The 19,233-nt window shown below is 32.6% G+C and overlaps 2 protein-coding genes across 5 annotated transcripts; both read right to left on the bottom strand.

The window, feature by feature from the left end:
- Window positions 1-5,770: 5,770 nt before the first annotated feature.
- LOC112421146 (F-box/kelch-repeat protein At3g23880) lies at window positions 5,771-9,122 on the bottom strand. Its single transcript, XM_039832809.1, has 3 exons — window positions 8,933-9,122; window positions 7,957-8,868; window positions 5,771-6,225 (listed from the first exon to the last, which is right to left on the bottom strand). The coding sequence occupies exons 1-2, from the start codon at window positions 9,120-9,122 to the stop codon at window positions 8,087-8,089; spliced, it is 972 nt and encodes a 323-aa protein (XP_039688743.1). The 3' UTR covers window positions 5,771-6,225; window positions 7,957-8,086.
- A 5,837-nt stretch (window positions 9,123-14,959) lies between these two features.
- Window positions 14,960-18,064, bottom strand: LOC25493833 (NEP1-interacting protein-like 2). 4 transcript variants are annotated; one of them, XM_039833728.1, is made up of 5 exons: window positions 17,754-18,064; window positions 16,814-16,992; window positions 16,525-16,608; window positions 15,456-15,614; window positions 14,960-15,300 (listed from the first exon to the last, which is right to left on the bottom strand). In XM_039833728.1, the coding sequence occupies exons 1-5, from the start codon at window positions 17,857-17,859 to the stop codon at window positions 15,178-15,180; spliced, it is 651 nt and encodes a 216-aa protein (XP_039689662.1). In that variant the 5' UTR covers window positions 17,860-18,064; the 3' UTR covers window positions 14,960-15,177. The 4 variants fall into 4 exon arrangements, with proteins under 4 accessions (XP_039689662.1, XP_013457918.1, XP_039689663.1 ...); XM_013602464.3 differs by having other exon boundaries at window positions 15,456-15,623; window positions 17,754-18,062; XM_039833729.1 differs by lacking the exon at window positions 16,525-16,608.
- Window positions 18,065-19,233: the final 1,169 nt, after the last annotated feature.

The following is a 19,233-nucleotide window of genomic DNA, read 5'->3' on the forward strand; positions in this document are numbered from 1 at the left end:
TATCATTCAGTTTCATCCCTAGCTCCATGGGTGTTAATAGATCATTCATCAACCTCTTATATTGTCCTCGTTATCGTTAGGATGCAAATGTATGTCTATACATAAACCGAAAAGGACTTCATGCAAGATGGTAATGACCAATTTTCTTTAAATTATCTTATAATCTTATAGAGTGCGCGTAAGTAAATTTTCACCCTTTTGAGATATGAGAAAAGTGTGGAATTAATGGTATAGTGGAATGTGGAAATGAAATCCCAATGCTTTACTGTCAAGTTCTTCCCTTAACAGCAAAAAATACAATGCTCTACGTGCAAAGTTGATATCAACTTGTATCAATATATATTCTACTTTATAGCTTTTCTGATAACCAAAACCATGAAATCTAAGTCTAAAATGTCAAAATTTGGAGACAATTTCAAAATCGAAGTTTTGGATTGTTATAAAGTGTAGAGAAATTTGAACAAATAGTTATTTTTCCACGATACATTGTACAAAATTTTGTCTCGAAACAACTATTGTGTTATGACACCATAACATAGAATTTCAACGAATTGTTATGAGGCTTGAATTCCAAATTTTTAAAGGGTCTTGCTAACCATTGCCGGGCAATGGTTAAGGAAACCAAAAGTAGTATGTTTGCATTGATTTCAACATTTTGACTTTCAAAAAATTAAATTTATCACTTTTCATCATTTTCCAATGCTATATTTATAAATAATAAATCAAACTAACGTTGAACACTGTTAAAATTACCGTATTTGAGTAGTGTTAACTTATGCCTTTAGGGAACATGTTAAGAAACCCAAAAGAAAAAACTTTCTCTAAAATTTTATGCATTTAATTCATTCAAATTAAAAGTAATGCACACATTCCAATAACCTATTTTTATATTTGATTTATTAACTCGTGCCTTAAGAACACAAGTTAACATTTCTCTTTCTACTATATGTGTTGCTACACGCCTACACCTCTCTTTCTCTATCACTCTCTACACCCTACTAGCATGTCAATTTTTACTTAGCTGCATTGTTTCCGAAAGATTTAATTTTTCTGACAAATTGACTGTGATGTTAATAGTTTGTAATTGTAATGAGAAAGACATGCATAGATTGTGAAGCATAGATAGATGTTAAACCTTCACAAACAGACAAATTACTTCTGCAAGTTTAGATGCAAATGTGAGTACATTGTTTCTGCATACTTTCTGAAAAGAATAAAAAGAACATCACAGTAAACATTAACTGAATTCCTTCATAGCAGTGAATTTAATTCAACTATAAAATAACAATACAATATATGATTTACCATTGCGGTGATACCAGACTCTCGTGATAAATATGTAGATCAAACGCAAATTTGCCAAAATTCGTACTACGATAATGCAAACTACCATTATTTTTTAAGTTATACACAACAAGTTTGGAAAGCTTGGGTCTCAGCAGAAGAACACCGTTTTCAGAAATGAACAAGGCATCAGACCAAAGACACCTAAAAATATCCGAGATTAAATTATCTTGAGGGATGATTATCAATTTAGCCCACGACTCAATAACTCCATACTCTTTCATCATCCACACAACCCAATGAGTTTTTTGATCAACAGACACACAAATGCAGTTACTCAAAACACACAAAACATTGTGACCATCATGTTGAGGCAGCAACACTTCACCATAAGTCTCTTTCTCAACATTAAAGGAAATAATCACCTTTTGATTAGTAGAATTAGAACCAACACCATTTTTATTAGTATTAACTATCCAATTCAAAGTGCCACTCACAAATTTCCCTAACCACACAAGAGTATCCCGATCAGGATGCTCATCCCACTCACACGGGAAATTTTGAATAGTTGTCTAAGAATTTTCACCAAAAGTATAAACCATGGTCACACTTTCCCTTAAATTATTCCAATTTCGCACAACTACCAGCACCTTGTATATGTCATTAACTTGATCAAAACCAAAGCCACGATATGTGGAAAAATTATGATTAAAACATACAAAGGTTGGAGATGTTTTGGATTCCAAATTGATAGAAGGGTTCCACAATCTGAAATAAGATCGAAAGGAATCATGCAAACAAAGCAACCCATTGCATGAACCTATAATATGTGTGTTGCAGTTCGATCTTAAAATAACGGGTTTAACACGAGTTGATGGAATTTCCAAGAGTGGCTTCAAAGGGTAAGACACGATTTCTCTGTTTGCAAGACCGAGAAAGGAAGAGATTAATTGTAGATGCGGGGTTGAGCTCAGAAGATGGCTCTTTGCAAATTGGGGATTGGAGATTAGGGTTTTCCATGTTTTACACACACACACTTAAATTGAAGCAGTGATCTCAACGGAAGTCGAAGGATGATCTCGACGATTATTTCTTCCGGCAAAACCGGCAGTAGCTTGTAGACGATTCCTTGAGAGTGGTGTCGTAGACGCTTCTTTGAACGCGTGCGGTTTGCAATGGTGTCATCGTCTCCACCCATGCCTGCAGCCTTTCGATTAATGTGTTTGCTTTAGCTATGAAGTTACCAAACTCACTTTCCGAAATCGCGTTTCCACTGAAGCTTGTAATTGGAGCTTTTAAAATTTTCGGAGAAAGCCCCCTCCGGTCACGATTTCAAGTCATGCATGTTAGTTATCTATACATGTTGTTTTTTATTTGGGCACGTGCTTATTATTTCCACCATAAGTAAGGCCCAACCAATATTATATTTTTGTTTTTTGTTTTTTTAGGAATATTATGTTATTACTGGTCCTTTTTTATTATTATTAAATTTGCAAAAAATATGTTTTTTTTAGGGAAAAGTGCCTTACATAATTTCATCGATAATAATTGTGTTAATAGAATCGGGAACATTCCTTTAAAAAAAAAATAAAAAAATTCGGGAACATCAAAATAGATTGTGGTTTTGCCTGCAAGAACATTCCGTAATAATGTTGCCAAACTCTATTACATTATGACTATTAGATTTGAAAGCATCAATTGTTAGCTTCGAGTCTACCACAAAATCCATATTGTCGAAGTGCATGTCTACTAACCATTGTAGCACATTAAACAAACCAACCCACATCAATTGAATACTTTATTGGCAAACTCATAGTTTGAGCAAGCACATAAGTACCATCTTCATCAAGTAAACATATGCCAATGCCAATGCCAATATGATTCCATAAAGATGAGAATGAAACATTGATGTTACACTTTATCCTACCTACCTGGTTGCGATTTCTGCCATCTAAACAAGCCAGTTGGTGCTTGAATCACGTGTTGAGCTTGAAGTTGAAGAACTTAATGAGAAGTTGCACCTAATTTTTCAAGACCATTCGTCCATTAGGTGTGTGCACGATCAACAACATAGACACAAGGCTCATTTACATTTTACCATAGTTTGAGATTATTGTGCTTCTAAATACTCCATAAAACAGTATCCATTCTATGTGAAAGATCGACCTGCAACTTATGGATTAACGCAAGTATAGCTTCCTCCGTGGAGACATTATTATAAATAGCAATAGATATCTCATCCCATAATACAACCAAATGCTAAACTTGGACAACAAAAGGACAGTGAAAAAAGACATGTACTAGATCTTTTGCATCATCATTACAACTTACGCAATCAAAGGGACACTGCACATCTTTATCTTCTAACCGAACTCTTGTTGGCAAACAACCATAACACATACGGCAGATGAAATAACGGAGCTATACTTTATAAACATAATAGAAAATGTCCATTTTAAATTTTTATTAGTCACGTTACTTTCGAATTTACTCACCATAATCTTTTGTTTATGGTGAATTACACTTGACCCTTGTTCACGAACCACTACTAAAAAAACTAAATTTAGTGAGGGAAAACGTAAAATCCTTCTCTAATTCCGTCACTAAATTTTGCGAGAGGAATTTCATTTTTTCCGTCACTAATTTCCCTCGCTAATTTTGTTTTTTCTAGTAGTGAACTTTGGAAATTCAAACATTTGGTTTAAGTTTAAACTTTCATTCCACCAGTAATTACACATTTCTACAATATTTATTAATTAGCTTACTGTCCAAATTAGTGTCCTTAAGTCGATGAAAGTCAAGGTTCTTTTGTTGTAAATTCGGGTGCTAAAATAAATTGGAAAAGTAAATTATGTCAATTTTAATTTCTCTATTTATTCATTTCCGATTGTAGTCTATTGAGTTACATTTTTTTAAGTTCTTTTAGTAATTAAAAAAAAAATCTCAATCTTATTGTGTTGCTGCCGGTGGTTGATTTGGTCTTAATTATGTCCCTAAAACCCAGGCATGCATGTTTGTACCATCAAGGTTTCGCATTAAAATTGACATTTCAGTTTATGATTCAACGGTTGCACTCTTGAAGATCATACTTATTAATTTAAGAAATAATCAATTAAATAAAATAATTGCAGAGGTTGCTTCAAATCTGGTTTCAATTTCAATATTCATAATGTTTAAATTTTCAACTCAATTGTTTATGTATCTGACTGATAATACTCCATACTGTTAGGAGATTAACTCTAGCTGCGTGATAAAATGTGCAACTCGAAAAACAAATGTGAATTTTTTTTTCCCGGGCAAAATCTCAATCTAATTTCCTACTGTTAATTTTACTGCGTTTGAAACCTGACAGACAATGTTCATGGTTGTTGTCCTTGGGCCCTTCAGATCTGGCTAATTTTACTCTAGCTTCTGCTGTTTGTTTATTTTTTAGTTTATGTCTTTGTTTTGTCTGGTTTAAGGCTGCACTCTTGTTGTTTGACAAAAAGCCCCAAAAGGGTTATGTCTTTTGGAACAAAGTAGCCATTGTATGTTGGCAATCCATAGTGACTAAGGAAGCTTACGAGGCTGACTCCCATTGCAACAACTTCTTTACTCATCCACCAATTATCAAACATCTGAAAAATTTGGACAATGTTGAGACCAATGATAGTCGAAATGTGCGAACACAAGTCAAAGATATTATCCATAACTGGATTGGAAAAAAGACCGTGGATTCTCATTCTTATATTGCCAGGTTTCGGGTTTGTAAGAGGTTGTACGAACTGATGCTAGTTTGTTGTTCTTGGTTTGGTTATGTCCTTTTGACTTTTGAAGGATCTATGTGTATGATCAACTATGTTTGTGTTAGTTTTTCTCTCAACTTTGATTTTCGACAATGGATGGGGAATGCCCCAATTCAAGTGTCTCAATCTGTTTGTAATGCTTGTTGCTTTATCTATTGAATGAAGTTGTTTTACTGTCAAAAAAAAAAAAAGACAATGTTCATGGTAAGCATGGCTTGCTATCACCACCAGCAATTGCTTCTCTCTCGAATTAGCTAGATAATCAGTCAAGTAAGGCTTCTCCTGTGAATGCATAGTATCAGAACTTCTTTAACTCAAGAGAAAGCGATTTACTGTCGACCAGCTTGTAACTTACAGTTGTGTTGCTTTTTGACATCATGTAAGTTTGAAAGGTAACCAGCTACAATTTTTCTCTGTTCTTCCTCGAAACATACTTAGCTCCAAGACAGGCAATAGAGCCTTTAATATTGTCCTCATCGAGATTCAAATGTAGTGTCTACAACGATCAAAATTCTTTAAATTCTCATCTACCCTTTTGAGATATGAGAGAACTCTTCCATTTTAAGACCTGTTAATTAACCATTTAATACACGAGGAAAAAAACTTGCATTTTCTCAATGGTCCAGTTGCTTTTCAAATTATTTCTCAATGATTAGATTAACCTATCATCCAAGACTCAAATAGGGATAGTGAAAAATTGTGGCAAGTATCTCAGTGCAAACAATGCATCTTTGTGGTCGTTAATTCACAAATTCTGCAAAGAATGATCCCCTGCAAATATATTGCACAGTGAGCATCCTTGTTAAATACTATAACACACATTTGGGAGAGAAAAGGAATGAAAGAGTTGATGAACAAAGTATAAAACTTATCACTTTTCATTAGGGATAAGGGAAAGTAACTATAACCTAGAAAATATGAAAACACTCTAACTGGCTAAAAGTATTCTGATTACTCTATAAATGTACAAAAAACTAAAGTAAACTAATTAAAACTAAATGAAGGGTATCTAACAATCCTTTGCCTTCGTGTCCTTCAAGATCATATGGTGCGGTAACTTAAATGAATCCCATGACAATCCTCTGGATGCTACTAAGCTATGAACATCATGAATCACATGATAGCCAGTGTAATTAGCAATTCCAACCTGCTCATACTAAAACAAATGGTAACAATACGTTAAAAACAATACATTTTGCTACAAATGACAAAATAATGAACTCCCAACACATGATTTACAAAAGACTTCTAAAACGATAAAACCCTAGATGTAATACTAATAACCGTATGGAAGTACAGAACAATCAACACAACAAACATTTTCAGAACTTCATTGTAGCTGCATGTTAATAAATCTTAAAATGGTCTACATTGAGGTTACGAAAACCGACAAGGAAAATCAATGAGACGCATACAATCATTGTTATTAATAGCATAAATTGCAATTAGAAATGAAGACCAACATCTATTTTCAAAAATACAGAAAAAGATTAAAGATACCCATGCAAAACCAGTGTATACATAGCTCAATGACTTTTTCAAAACAAGCTTTGCGCCGTCTCTCTAGTTCTTGCCTTACCATTTTTTAAATAATGTACTCGGATCCTAGTTTTTGCTTCCTATTTCTTTTGTTTCTCTTTCCACTGTGTTTTAGGCTACACCAAAAACAAACAAAAAAACTGTTCAAAATCAAAGATGAACTTTAAATTTGAAAATTTAAAATAAAACACGAAAATAAATGATGCAATTTGGTAACTAAAATAAATTTTTAAGTATAAACATGTACATAACAATCATCGGAAATGAACAAACAACAACAACAATGAAAATAGATTTTTCTTAATAGTTTTCTTTTATTTTTCTAGGTCTTCCCTCTACATGCCCAAACCACCTAAGCCGAGTTTTCACCATCCTTTCTATGATAGGCACACTACCCCATTTCTCTCTCCAACGTTATCATTTCTAATACTATCTTGTCTAGTATTACTACACATCCAACACAACATCCTCATCTCCACTATGCTTATTTTAATCGCATGTTGGTTCTTTACCAAAATTGAACATTATTTATAATTTCAGACCAACTTGGCAAATGACAGTAATTTTTTTCAACAAAGCCAAATTAAAATATTCATAGGAGAAAAAAATTTAGTAAAAAAAAAAATCTACTACCTTTGCCATCAACACCCTTGCCATCATTGTTTGGTTCTTTAGTAAAAAAAGAAATCCACACACTACTACCAGCAAGGAATTATGCAGCAGTCTATTAGGCAAAAAGCAGCAGCCAGTAGACTTTGCAGACACAACATATAAGTTGTTCTTCAGTTGCAGGATCAAAGCAAATCTACTACCTACCATCTCATTATTAACTTATCCGCATTGTTGAAGAAGGACTTAATTTTTCTAACAAATTAATTGAGATGTTGATAAATTTGAAATTGTCATGAAAAATGCATGCATAGATTATTAAGCCTGCAACAGACAAATTACTCTTGCAAGTGTAGATGCAAAACAGATTGTTAAGCCTGCTGTTTCTGCATGTAAAGTAAAAGCAGAACTAATAAGATACAAGTATTCTACTACAACACAACATAAACATACTTTATTCTGAATAGATTAAAAAGAAGATCACACTACAAAACATTAATTCAAACATCAATATCACTAAAAGAGACAAATTACTCTTGCAAGTGTAGATGCAAAACAGATTGTTAAGCCTGCTGTTTCTGCATGTAAAGTAAAAGCAGAACTAATAAGATACAAGTATTCTACTACAACACAACATAAACATACTTTCTTCTGAATAGATTAAAAAGAAGATCACACTACAAAACATTAATTCAAACATCAATATCACTAAAAGATAACAATAGAATATATGAATTACCAGTGTGGTGATAACAAACTCTCGTTGTAAATATGTAGATTACGTGCAAATCGACCATAAATTGTAGTACGATAATCTAAACCACCGTCATTATTTAAGTTATACACGCTAAGTTTGGAATGCTGAGGTCTCATAAAGAGAACTCCGTATTCCGAGATGAACAAGGCATCAGATAAACGACTAGGGGACGAACATCCCATGTCAACTTATCATGGGGGATGATCATCATTTTAGTCCATGACTCAACAACTCCATACTCTTTCATCATCCACACAACAGTTTTCTTTGAGTGATCAATAGACACGCAAATGCAATTACTTGAAACATACAACACATGATTGACACCATCATATTGAGGCAGCCAAATTTCTTCATAAGTCTCCTTCTCGAGATCAAACGAAACTATCACATCTTTATTATTAACTATCCAATTCAAAGTGCCACTCACAAATTTCCCTACCCCTAACCGACCAGGATCACACCGCGGATCACATGGGAACTTTTGAATAGTTGTCCAATCTTTTTCCCCAAAGGTATAAATTAAGGTCTTAGTTTCATCCAAATTATAGCCATTTTGCACAACTGCTGGGACCTTGTACCTGTCGTTAACTTGATCATAGCCAAAGCCATAATATAGTAAACGGAAAAGATCAAAAGCAACAATGGTAGGAGATGATTTGGATTTCAATTTGATAGAAGGATTCCACAAAGTAAATCCAGAGGAATCACGTAAACAAAGCAACCCATTGCATGAACCTATGATTGACGTGCTGTGTCTCGTTTCAAAGCTAGCGGGTTCAAGTTCAGCACTAATTGATGGGTTATCCAACAGTGGTTTTAAAGGATAAGATACGAAATGGCAGTTTGCAATACCCCATAAAGACAGAGACCAACTGTGGATGCACGTTTGAGCTCAGAAGGTGGCTTTTTGCGAATTGAGGATCTGAGAGTAGGGTTTTCCAGGTTTTGCACACACACTTGTATTGAAGGAGAGATTTCACCGAAAGTCGGAGGAGGATTTCCACGATGAGTTCTTCCGGCAAAAACGGCGGCAATGGCTTGTTAACGGTGGTTTCCGACGCCGATTGAATCGAAACAGTGCCGTTTTGATGATATCGTAGTAGACGCTTCCCTGAACGCGAGCGCATCACGATCGTAACACCCATGTCTGCGGCCTTCTGAATTGCCAAACGCTTGCTTAAAATCGTACTAGTTTTTATTTTGAATAGTAATTCTGTATTGAAATTTATACATTTTATATATTAAATACATACTTTTTTTAATAAATAATTGTTTTTTTTAAGGATTAATAAAAAGTTGTTCCTTTTAATTGGTTTAATGAAGTCGAAGCCATGTCATAATTTATATTCCCTCAGCACTATTTATAAAAAAAAAAAAAAAAGATTTTTTAGATTTATTGAATAATTGATGTATCTTGTCTAGATTATAGACCAAATATATCATTTATGCAATAAATCAAAAAAGTCAAATGTTTTTTATAAATATGATAGGAGGGAGTACATTTTAAATTAAGCAAAAAAAATATATAGATGCCCTAATATAATGATTTAATCATGGATCATGTTAACCAGTGCCCCGAAGCACTCGTTAAGGAAGTCAAAAGAAGAAATTGTAAGTTAAAAAATATACATTTTAAACTTTTAATACATTGATTACACAGCTTTTAATGTAGATATTATCATACTCCCTCCGTTCCTAATTATAGGACCCTTTTATAAAAATAACGGGAATTAAGATAGTGGATATTTGTATTAAATATGTTTGTAATTACTATTGTTTTTACAATTTTATCCTTTAAGAGAGAATTGGTTTATGTTTTCAATATGATATTTATTGCTGATTGAAGAAAATCATGTATAATAAATAAGGGTATGCATGTAAAGAAATAATTAATGTAGTTGGAAATAGCAAAGGGATCTTATAAAAAGGGACAAAAAAAATTCTCAAAAGGGTCTTATAATTAGGGACGGATGGAGTATTTATTTCCTTAATCAATACCCCAAAGATATCGGTTAACATTTATCACAAGTAAACAACCTTTTGTTATTCATGGAAAAACCATATTATTCCTGAAGCATACCAAGCTAAACTATTAAGATTATCCGGACATAACAATCAATGTGATTTGCATTATGATTCAAAATATCAATAGTTACATTATTATGTATACTTATATCTATTAATAAAGGGAATACTTTTCTTTTGATGTAACCTATTTTTGTTTCATATTTACCCTTTATAAGGATGGCAATGGGTACCCAATGGATAGGGTACTATAGTACCCATCCCCATACCCTCATTTGTAAAAAATGCTGGTACCCGAGCCCGTACCCTCGTGGGCAACAACTTTAGTGCCCTTCTCCATACCCTATGGGCACCTAAGTGCCTATACCCGCACCCATTACCCGCACTTTCTCTATGAAAAGACAATAAAAAAACATCACAATTAAAATAAAACTATGATCCAAAATTATTTAAATCAACTAATAAAATAGTACGAATTGTAGTATTTGGTCAAATAAAAAAACATCCAAAATATCCCTCAAAAATTAAAATAAAAACATTCAAATAATCGTAGTATTTAGGTTTAAACTTAAATAGCTTAGATTTTAGGTTTAGGTTTAGACTTAAATAGCTAAATAAATTAGATAATTGTACACCAAAAATAAATAAAGTATTTATTATATTATATAAATATGTACATGCGGGTTGCGGGGCTGGGTAGTACAATACCCTTACCCGTTCCATACCCATTAAAATTTGCGGGTAATTACCCTACCCGTCCCATACCTATAAAAGCGGAGTTTTACCCTACCTATTGTGGGTATTTTTTGCAGGTGTCCATCAGGTCTGGGTCCAATTGTCATCCCTACCCCTTACTCTCCAATTAATTACACTCACACATGTAAAAAAAAAAAACTTATCAGCGGTTACTTCTTAAAAAAATAAAAAAGAATTATCAGCTGTTACTATTTTACTTCTTAAATTGAGGGGAAAATGGTAGATGGATAAAGCCACTCACTCTCTCTAAAAAAAAGTTAATTGCATAACTTCCTTGCAGGTTTTTTTTTTCTTCCATCTTTCTTTTGGTACCTTACGGTTTCTTTTCTTCTTAGAAGCAACATATAATGAGGATAGAGGATCGGATTAAATATGTTTTTGGTCTCTATAAATATGTCAATTTTTTATTTTAGTCCCTTTAAAATTTTCCTTCAACATTTAGTCCCTATAAAATTTTTAATCACTACTTTTGGTCCCTATTTTTAATTTAATTTTTGTATTTTTTAATAAAATTATGCATAAATGTGTAAAATATTCTAAAAAAATTTCCTTTAAAAAATTAGAATTTTTTAAAAAAACACAAAAAAATATGAATTTTTAACCGTAAAAAATATAAAAATTCATATTAAATTCATGTTTTGTTAAAAAAATTTGAGTTTTTTTTGGAGTGATTCTTATAATATTTTGAATTTTTCTGGAAAATTTTATTAAATAATATGAATTCTACATATGAGTTTACTTTAAAAGAGGGACCAAAAGTGAAGATTGAAAATTTTATAGGGACTGAAAATCGAAGGAAAATTTTAGAAGGACTAAAACGAAAAGTTGATACATTTATAGGGACCAAAAACATATTTAACCCTAGAGGATATTACAACAGGAAACAAAAATATGCAGATTGAAAGTAATAGCCTATTTGCCTACTAACCTTCATATATACTTCAATGTTATGAGAGGGACTCATATGCCAATGGTTGGAAGGATCTCATGTTATCTTAACGATAAATTTGTAAACATTGACTAACTGACTATTCTTCAACAACGTGCATCTCACTTCAATTACCATCTATTTCAAGTTTTCAATTATTTTCAACTGTCAATTACTCATTTTTTATGATTGAAATTAAAATATAGTAAACAATTGATTCACACAAAGATATTAACATCAAATAGCATAATACAAAAAAAAAAAAAAAAACTCATCCATATCTTTATCATTTTTCGATTTACTCTAATGCCATTTTTGTTTTTCAATTTTTGTCTCTTTTTGGGTATTTCTTTTTTTTAAGAAGTTTTTTAGATCATTTGTTAATATACGTGATCATGTTTTAATTGTCTTTTGTTTATTACTGTCATTATTAATGTTGGTGCATTTTTTATACCTTTCTAAATATATTTGGTTAAATGTAACAAAAAATATGATTGGGTTAGTAAATAAAGACAATAAGTATGTGTTTGTGTCTGTGTATGTGTGCTTCTATGTTTAAAGTACTTTACTTTGAAATAGAGATGAATGGTTCTTCTGTTGCTTTTATTTTATTTAAATTTGGTGGAATTGAAGACAAAATTTTGGTGCTCATATGGTACTTGGTAGCCCTTCTTTCTCTCCAAAAATGTCCATCTATAACTCATTTATGGTAGTTTCCTTATCTACAAATTTGACGTTGGTCCAATGCAATAGTATAATCAAAAACCCGTTTGAACTTAATATTCAAAACAACTGAATAAAATAGTAATTGCATCGTATAGAAGTTAGTATTAGTGTTTTCCAAAGAAAAGGAAGGAAACGAAAGGCACAATGTGAAGAAAACATATGAGGTATGTCATTTTGCCACCATGCATGCATATTCAGTCCAATTTTAACTTTCTTACTTATTCTTCTACATCTATTTATTTATCTCATTCTTTCTCTATATCTCTACTTCGTTTTCAATGTTTTTGTTCAAATTTTATGTAGATAATTCATAGATGAAATTGCGTGTTAATTTTTCTTTTTTCCTTTTTTAGTGGCTCTGTTTATGGTAAATTGGAGCCTATAACGGTGATATTATTTGAGGGACAACCCATCAACATATCAAAGAAGAGGAGTAGCGACCAAAGTGAGAAATAAGAAACTCAACCCGTATGAAAGAGAGAGGGGGTGCATTAAGGAAAAGGGAAACGACCAACCAGGAGAGAGAGAGAGAGAGAGAGAGAGAGAGAGAGAGAGAGAGAGAGAGAGAGAGAGGTTGGCGACAAAAAGTAGACCTAAAAGGTCATCCCCGTATTTTGCCACATACGTGGGTTCGGTCCTCCAAGGCCTGTTAGAGCTCTCTTCAACCTGCTCATGGCTAGATCGATTGGTTTCGGGTCAAATAGTAAGAACCAGAAGATTCCACCTCTGAAAGGCGTCTACACTACTCTACCCCGCTTCTTCCCCTTCTCTTTCTTTTCTTTCACTATTCCCACCTAGGTCCCCGGCTTTGGTTGCTTGGTCGGGATAGAACCAGCGCTTAGTAATAGTCACCCTTAGTAGTGGGAACATTAAACTAAGACTGCATTTTTCCCAACTTTCGGGCTCTGCTTGCGTAAGATCTCGACGCTTAAAAGATGGGAAGGACGACAATTAGTAATTTGTTTTAATTTTGTGCTTCTCTTTTTATTATTTATTTGGTTTGATTTTGGAGCATTTAGACTCAAAGTAGTTTAAATTTCATTCAATTCAATTTGATTATTGCAATATTCGAATATGTAAGATGGGTGGTAAATTTATTTATTTTTTGAATTAAGATGGTGGTAATTAATGGTTTGTGTATATATTTTATTGCTTATCGCATTCCTTGATTTTTCTTCTTAAGTCACTATAACATAGAATTGACCAGCATTATCAAAAGCATAGAGCTGTCCGGTAAGATTCAATACAATTTACTTATGTTCCAATAATCAATGGTTTGTGTAACATGTTTTTATCGACTCTTTCCATCTATCTACTTATCAAAGGGAACTTAAATTTTTTGCACAAAGAATATTGATGATGGCATGATTTGGCATCATTTTTGACGAGTTTAACTATTGTGCATGTATTAATTTCTTTATTACAGTGTGCATTAATTTGACATATAAAAATGGGTAAAGAAAAATATAAGATTGAGAAAAGTGGATGATATATTTTTATACAAGCAAAGGACTGACGATATTATTACATATCACCCCATAGTTGCTGCTAAGGTTAGTGCATTGATTCAACCATCCTTCTATTTTTCAAATATTTTCATAAATAATTTTGATATGTGATAGGTTGACAAATCAAATAAAAAGAGAGATAAAGTAATAGAGAGAATAGTGTTATATATGTGACAGGTTAATGGTGTAATGAAACTAAAAATAAAGAAAACAAACATTAAATAAGTGTTAGAAAAATAGGATGTACAACTACCATTATTGTTAAAACATCTCTATTTTCATGACAAAAAGAAAAATCGCTACGTATACCCAACCTTATTTTTCATGGCATATGATTTTCATTTTTCAAGAATGTGATGATGCTGATTAGAATGTCTGAAGACTTTGATAACATTGATGTCTTGTAAGGATTTTCAAAATAGTCAAAGGTTATGTTAGTACTATGTTTTATTTCAATTTCAATTCATATCTTAATTTTGTTGTTTTTCTACGTGGTGTTAACTAAATTATAATGTAGTATAGACACACGTTAGCGTAGTAGAAAAAGCGTACAAACGGGCACTATGTAGTATAGACACACGTTAGTGTAATAGAAAAAGCGGACAGACGGGCACTCCCGTGCCCGTCTGGACGCTAGTTCCTGACCAAACCCCTGCTCTAGTCCCATTGTTCATTAGGAGTAACTAACAAGAGAACCACATTGAAATTTAGCACTATAGTTAGGGTCCGTAGAACTTAGCTTTGTTTCCATTAAAAAACAAATATTTGGACAAGTGTTTCTGATGAGTTTCTTCAAAGCTCTAACTAACTTGATGAGTTTCTTCAAAGCTCTAACTAACTGCACAAAGCTTTCCCAAACCTCGTCAGATCCATGAAAGGATTTTCATGGTATTTGGTTGTCATCAATCAGTTGTCAAATTATTGAGTAAGTGTAAAATCAGTTTTCAAGTTTGGTTGGCCTTGTTATCAATGTAGGTAAAAACCGGAAAGACCCCACAAATAAGAGAGGAGAAAAGTTGAAGAAATAAACACTGTTGCATTTGGATTTTAGTCGGTGTTTCATTTGCTTTTTCAAATTTGATAAATTTCTCTTCAAAACATGATAACTGAGTATTGGTTTTTATACCAAAATGAAAACGTTAACTGTACAAATTCCCCCTCCCGCTTTATGGAGAAATTAAAAAAGTTCTCATATAACAACTAAATAATACAACATTTACATCTGCCCGTAAATATAAACACAAAATAAGAATAAAACTACACATTCTGTCTGCAAATAGGACACGAATCATTCTTGACAAGCCATTTGTCCACGCATATCAAGTGAAAAGTATGGTCACAACGAGGTAAGCTTCTCGCAACTTCCCCAACTTCAATGTCCTGTACATTATATTTCTCAATGTTAAATGGATTATATTAACACTATCATATCATCCAAATCTCATATATGGATAATAAAAAATTGTGGCAAGTATGAGTGCAAGCAAATGCTTCTTTTTGACCATTAAATCACAAATCCTGAAAAGAATAATCACCTGCAAACATATTGCACAGAAAGTATCCTCTGCCTTCATGCCCTTCAAAACCATATGGTGCGGTAGCTTATTCAATGAATCCCCCGACAATCCTGTGGATGATACTAAGCTATGAACATCATGAAACTCATCATAGCCAGTGTTATTAGCAACTCCAACCTGCTCAAACTAAAACAAATAATAATATGTCAAAAACTATATATTGTGCTACAAAAAATCAGCACAGAAAACATTTTCAGAAGTTCATTTTAGCTGCATGTTAATAAATCTTTAAAAAGAAAATTGTCGTTAATAATTATCGTTAATAACATAAAAAGCAAATTCTAAATAGGGGAACCCGAAAGATACACACGTAATAATTGTCGCTAATAACATAAATAGCAAATTCTAAATGGACATCAACACAGATTTTAAAAAATACATAAAAAGATTAAACATGATACTGCACACATGCAGCACCAATGTATATACATAGCTCAATAACCTTTGCAAAACAAGCTTCAGACTGTATCTCTAGTTCTTGCCCTAATATGTGTTAAATTTGTATGGATAAATACTCATCTATGTTTTTCATGATATCTGATTCGCATTCTTGATATTTTGAATTTTTTTTAAAAATAGTTAAAAGCTTCCTCTTTTTTAGTTTCAGAATTCAAATATGATATAGGTTACACAATTCTACTTTTCAATCACCACAAGCCGATCAAACAGGAGAAGGAAAAAAAACATTTCAGGAGCAATGAAAGAAAATGAGGCTAATTTCTGTTTTTTTTTCTTTCCGAAAGTTGCTCAAAAAACTAGACAAGAGCGGGAACGGAAAGTTTGCATTTTGCAGGTTTTCATACTATAAAGGAAAAGCAAGTGGTATTATTCACTGATCTTACATGCAGAGTTTGTAACAAGTTGAGTTGCCTGTAACAAATTAGCCGTACCGAACGACTCTTGATACTGTCAACTCATATTGCACCATCGCAACTACACTATTATATTTATATGCATCAATGGTACGCACAAAGCTACTGATTTTAAAAGGCAAAATTTGGGGGAGAGATATAGAGAAGGTTATTACTTGCAAATTGTAAGCAGTTAAAATAGCAGGTGTAAGTGATTCTTCTACAAGCCTTCCCCGAACAAGTTCCTCTATGAAATCTGCCTGGATTTAAATGTTAGAGAATTGGTTTAAAATTATGCATCAGAGATGGCCACTCAAAAAACACACTCTTAAGATGTATCTTAAAAACCAGGCAGCACAAATCACAATACAAGTCATAATATCTCCTATATATATGCATTTTAAGCTAAAAAAGATTGTCCTCATACAAAAATCAAGGTGAATTGAGACCATAACGATCACTAACCATAGAAGACGCGCCGCGTGAACCAGTTTGTTCCATACACCAATAAGCACGGGAAGCTTCCAACACCTCCACCGAGAGTATAGCCCCGGCAATTGCACCCAATGAAACTCCCCGGAGAAAACCACTCTTGGTAGCCTTAGCTGCTAAAGCACCGGCTATAGCTCCTGTAAGGGCCCCAGCTGCAATTGAAAAACACAATCCATGAGAAGAGGCCAACAAAAACACACCTCAAAGCAACACTTAGGTTAAGGCCTGTTTGGATTAGCTTATTTGAGCATATCTATTGGCATAAGCACTACCGACATAGTTTGAAAAAAGAAAAAAAAAACTTATGAAAACAGCTTCCGGCATGTTCATTAGCTGTTTCGCGCTTATTTTTATAAACTCTTATGGATAGCTTATACAAACAGCTTATGGATTATATAAAAACAAGTTGACTTTATTTTATCATGTGTCGTCGAAATAGCTTATTCACAAGTGCTTATATGTTAAACTCTTGTGCTATAAGCTGCAAAATAATTAGTTTATCCAAACAGGACCTTAAAGAAGTGCTATTGACTATGCAAACATTCAACACCCCAAAAAATCTCAAACTTTCATAACCAAAAAACATCAACACAGTCTAATCTAATTATCAGACCAACCATGAATTTCACTACAACCAAGTCAAATCAAACAAACAAAAAATAACCTGCATAAATTGATTTGTGCAAACAACTAATCCCTCATGTTTAAGCTTCACAACTAAAAAGCCAGCCAAATCATCATATTCTAATTCTATTTCTACCTAGTATAAACCCCATAAATTGCACACACAAATATCAAAGTGAAATTTAAAAAAGTTTCAAACTTTAAGGCAACCCAAAAATCCTAAAGAGGTCAGAACCCCAACAATCAAATGAAGGAATAGATGATGCAAGGATATTATAAAAAAAATTACCAAAGGCAAAACATGCGGTGAGAGTTCCAGATACGGCGCATAATAGAAATTTGGAGACAAAACGAAAACCCAAGAAGGGTGTTTCGTTTCGTCCACCAGTTTCCATGAATGATAGCCAATCAGAGAGTGTGCAAACGTTTATGAGCCATAGGTGCAACAACAGCAACTTATGATTGAAAATGGAAGGATAAGGAAGATGAAGCTGACTAGATTTTTGGGGAAGAAATCATGAGCCGTCAGCAATCAATGGAAAATGAAAGGTAAGGTGTTGGTGCGTCGTTTTTCTGTGATAATGATAAAGGACAAGACAACAGTATAGACGCATGAAATAACATTTGACATTTGACTTATCGCACCCACCAATAAATTAATTGGAAAAACCATTTTTTTATGAGTTTAATGGTACTTGATCCGTTTTAAAATATAAGTAAAATTCACTTTTTAGGTTCATTCATTTAATGACGTATGTGGTCCACATACGTCATTAAATGAATAAACCTACTAAAAAGTGAATTTTGCTTCTATTCTGAAATGGAGGAAGTATTGTGTTGCCGATATAAAACAATTTTGCACACATAATTAATTAAAATATTTTAAATTACCACATAAATTAAAATATTAATTGACTTGACAATTATAAATATTTTGATTTGTTGTATGTGCAAAGTTTTAGATTGTCAACCCACCATACCACCATCATTAAACTCTTTTTTTTACATGCGGATGTAGGGTATGTTTGTTTTGACTTTTCAAAACCAAGAAACACTTCTACAAACCTCGAAAGTGGAAATTGAGTTTTCAATGTTGTTTGGTTTGGCTTTTCAGAATTGCTTATATCCTCCAGAAGCAATTCTTCTTAAAGCTAAAATTCATAGCTTTTGCTTTTCTAGAATCAATTCTACATTCAATTTAATATTTTGATTATTAAAGCCTATTATTTTCCTTTACTTCCCTTTATCAATTCTCTTTCTTTTTACTTTGTAATTAATTTGATGAACCAAATTTAATAAGAAAACTTAACCAACCAATTTAGCCCCCGAAAATTGTTTATGGTCATGAGTTACCAAGTTTTAAATTTTCCTTTACGGTGTACCCATTCAGATTTACTATATTTTTTTCTTTTACCTTTATTTTACGCTATATTTTATCATTTTTTGCAACTAATTCTAGTATTATTTAACTTAAATATATTTTATCAAAAAAATTTAATATATGAACAAATATTTTGTAAAAAAATTAGTTTAATGATCGTATTTATTATGCTTTAAATAATATATCTGTATTTAGTATTGATCTACATGTACATTCAACTATGCACATTTACTTGAATTTAGCTATGTCTATTTTATTAATTATACATTCAAAATCAATTTTGATAAAAACTATCCAAACAACATTCAGTTTGTTTAATCAATTTTGCATTATTGTATCCAAACATAAATCAATTCTCTCAAAATCAATTATGTCAGAATCAATTCTC

The sequence above is a fragment of the Medicago truncatula genome, chromosome 4, assembly GCF_003473485.1.
Source record: "Medicago truncatula cultivar Jemalong A17 chromosome 4, MtrunA17r5.0-ANR, whole genome shotgun sequence".
Lineage (NCBI taxonomy): Eukaryota > Viridiplantae > Streptophyta > Magnoliopsida > Fabales > Fabaceae > Medicago > Medicago truncatula.

Excerpts from the sequence above, each read along its gene's own strand:
- LOC112421146 (XM_039832809.1), bottom strand. The coding sequence starts at position 9,122 with ATGGGTGTTACGATCGTGATGCGCTCGCGTTCAGGGAAGCGTCTACTA. Across the intron at positions 8,869-8,932 it reads ATCTCTCCTTCAATACAAGT|CTCAAACGTGCATCCACAGT; the intron begins GTGTGTGCAAAA and ends CCACCTTCTGAG.
- LOC25493833 (XM_013602464.3), bottom strand. The coding sequence starts at position 17,859 with ATGGAAACTGGTGGACGAAACGAAACACCCTTCTTGGGTTTTCGTTTT. Across the intron at positions 16,993-17,753 it reads CACCGCATGTTTTGCCTTTG|CTGGGGCCCTTACAGGAGCT; the intron begins GTAATTTTTTTT and ends TTTCAATTGCAG. Across the intron at positions 15,624-16,524 it reads TAACTGCTTACAATTTGCAA|TTTGAGCAGGTTGGAGTTGC; the intron begins GTAATAACCTTC and ends TATTTGTTTTAG.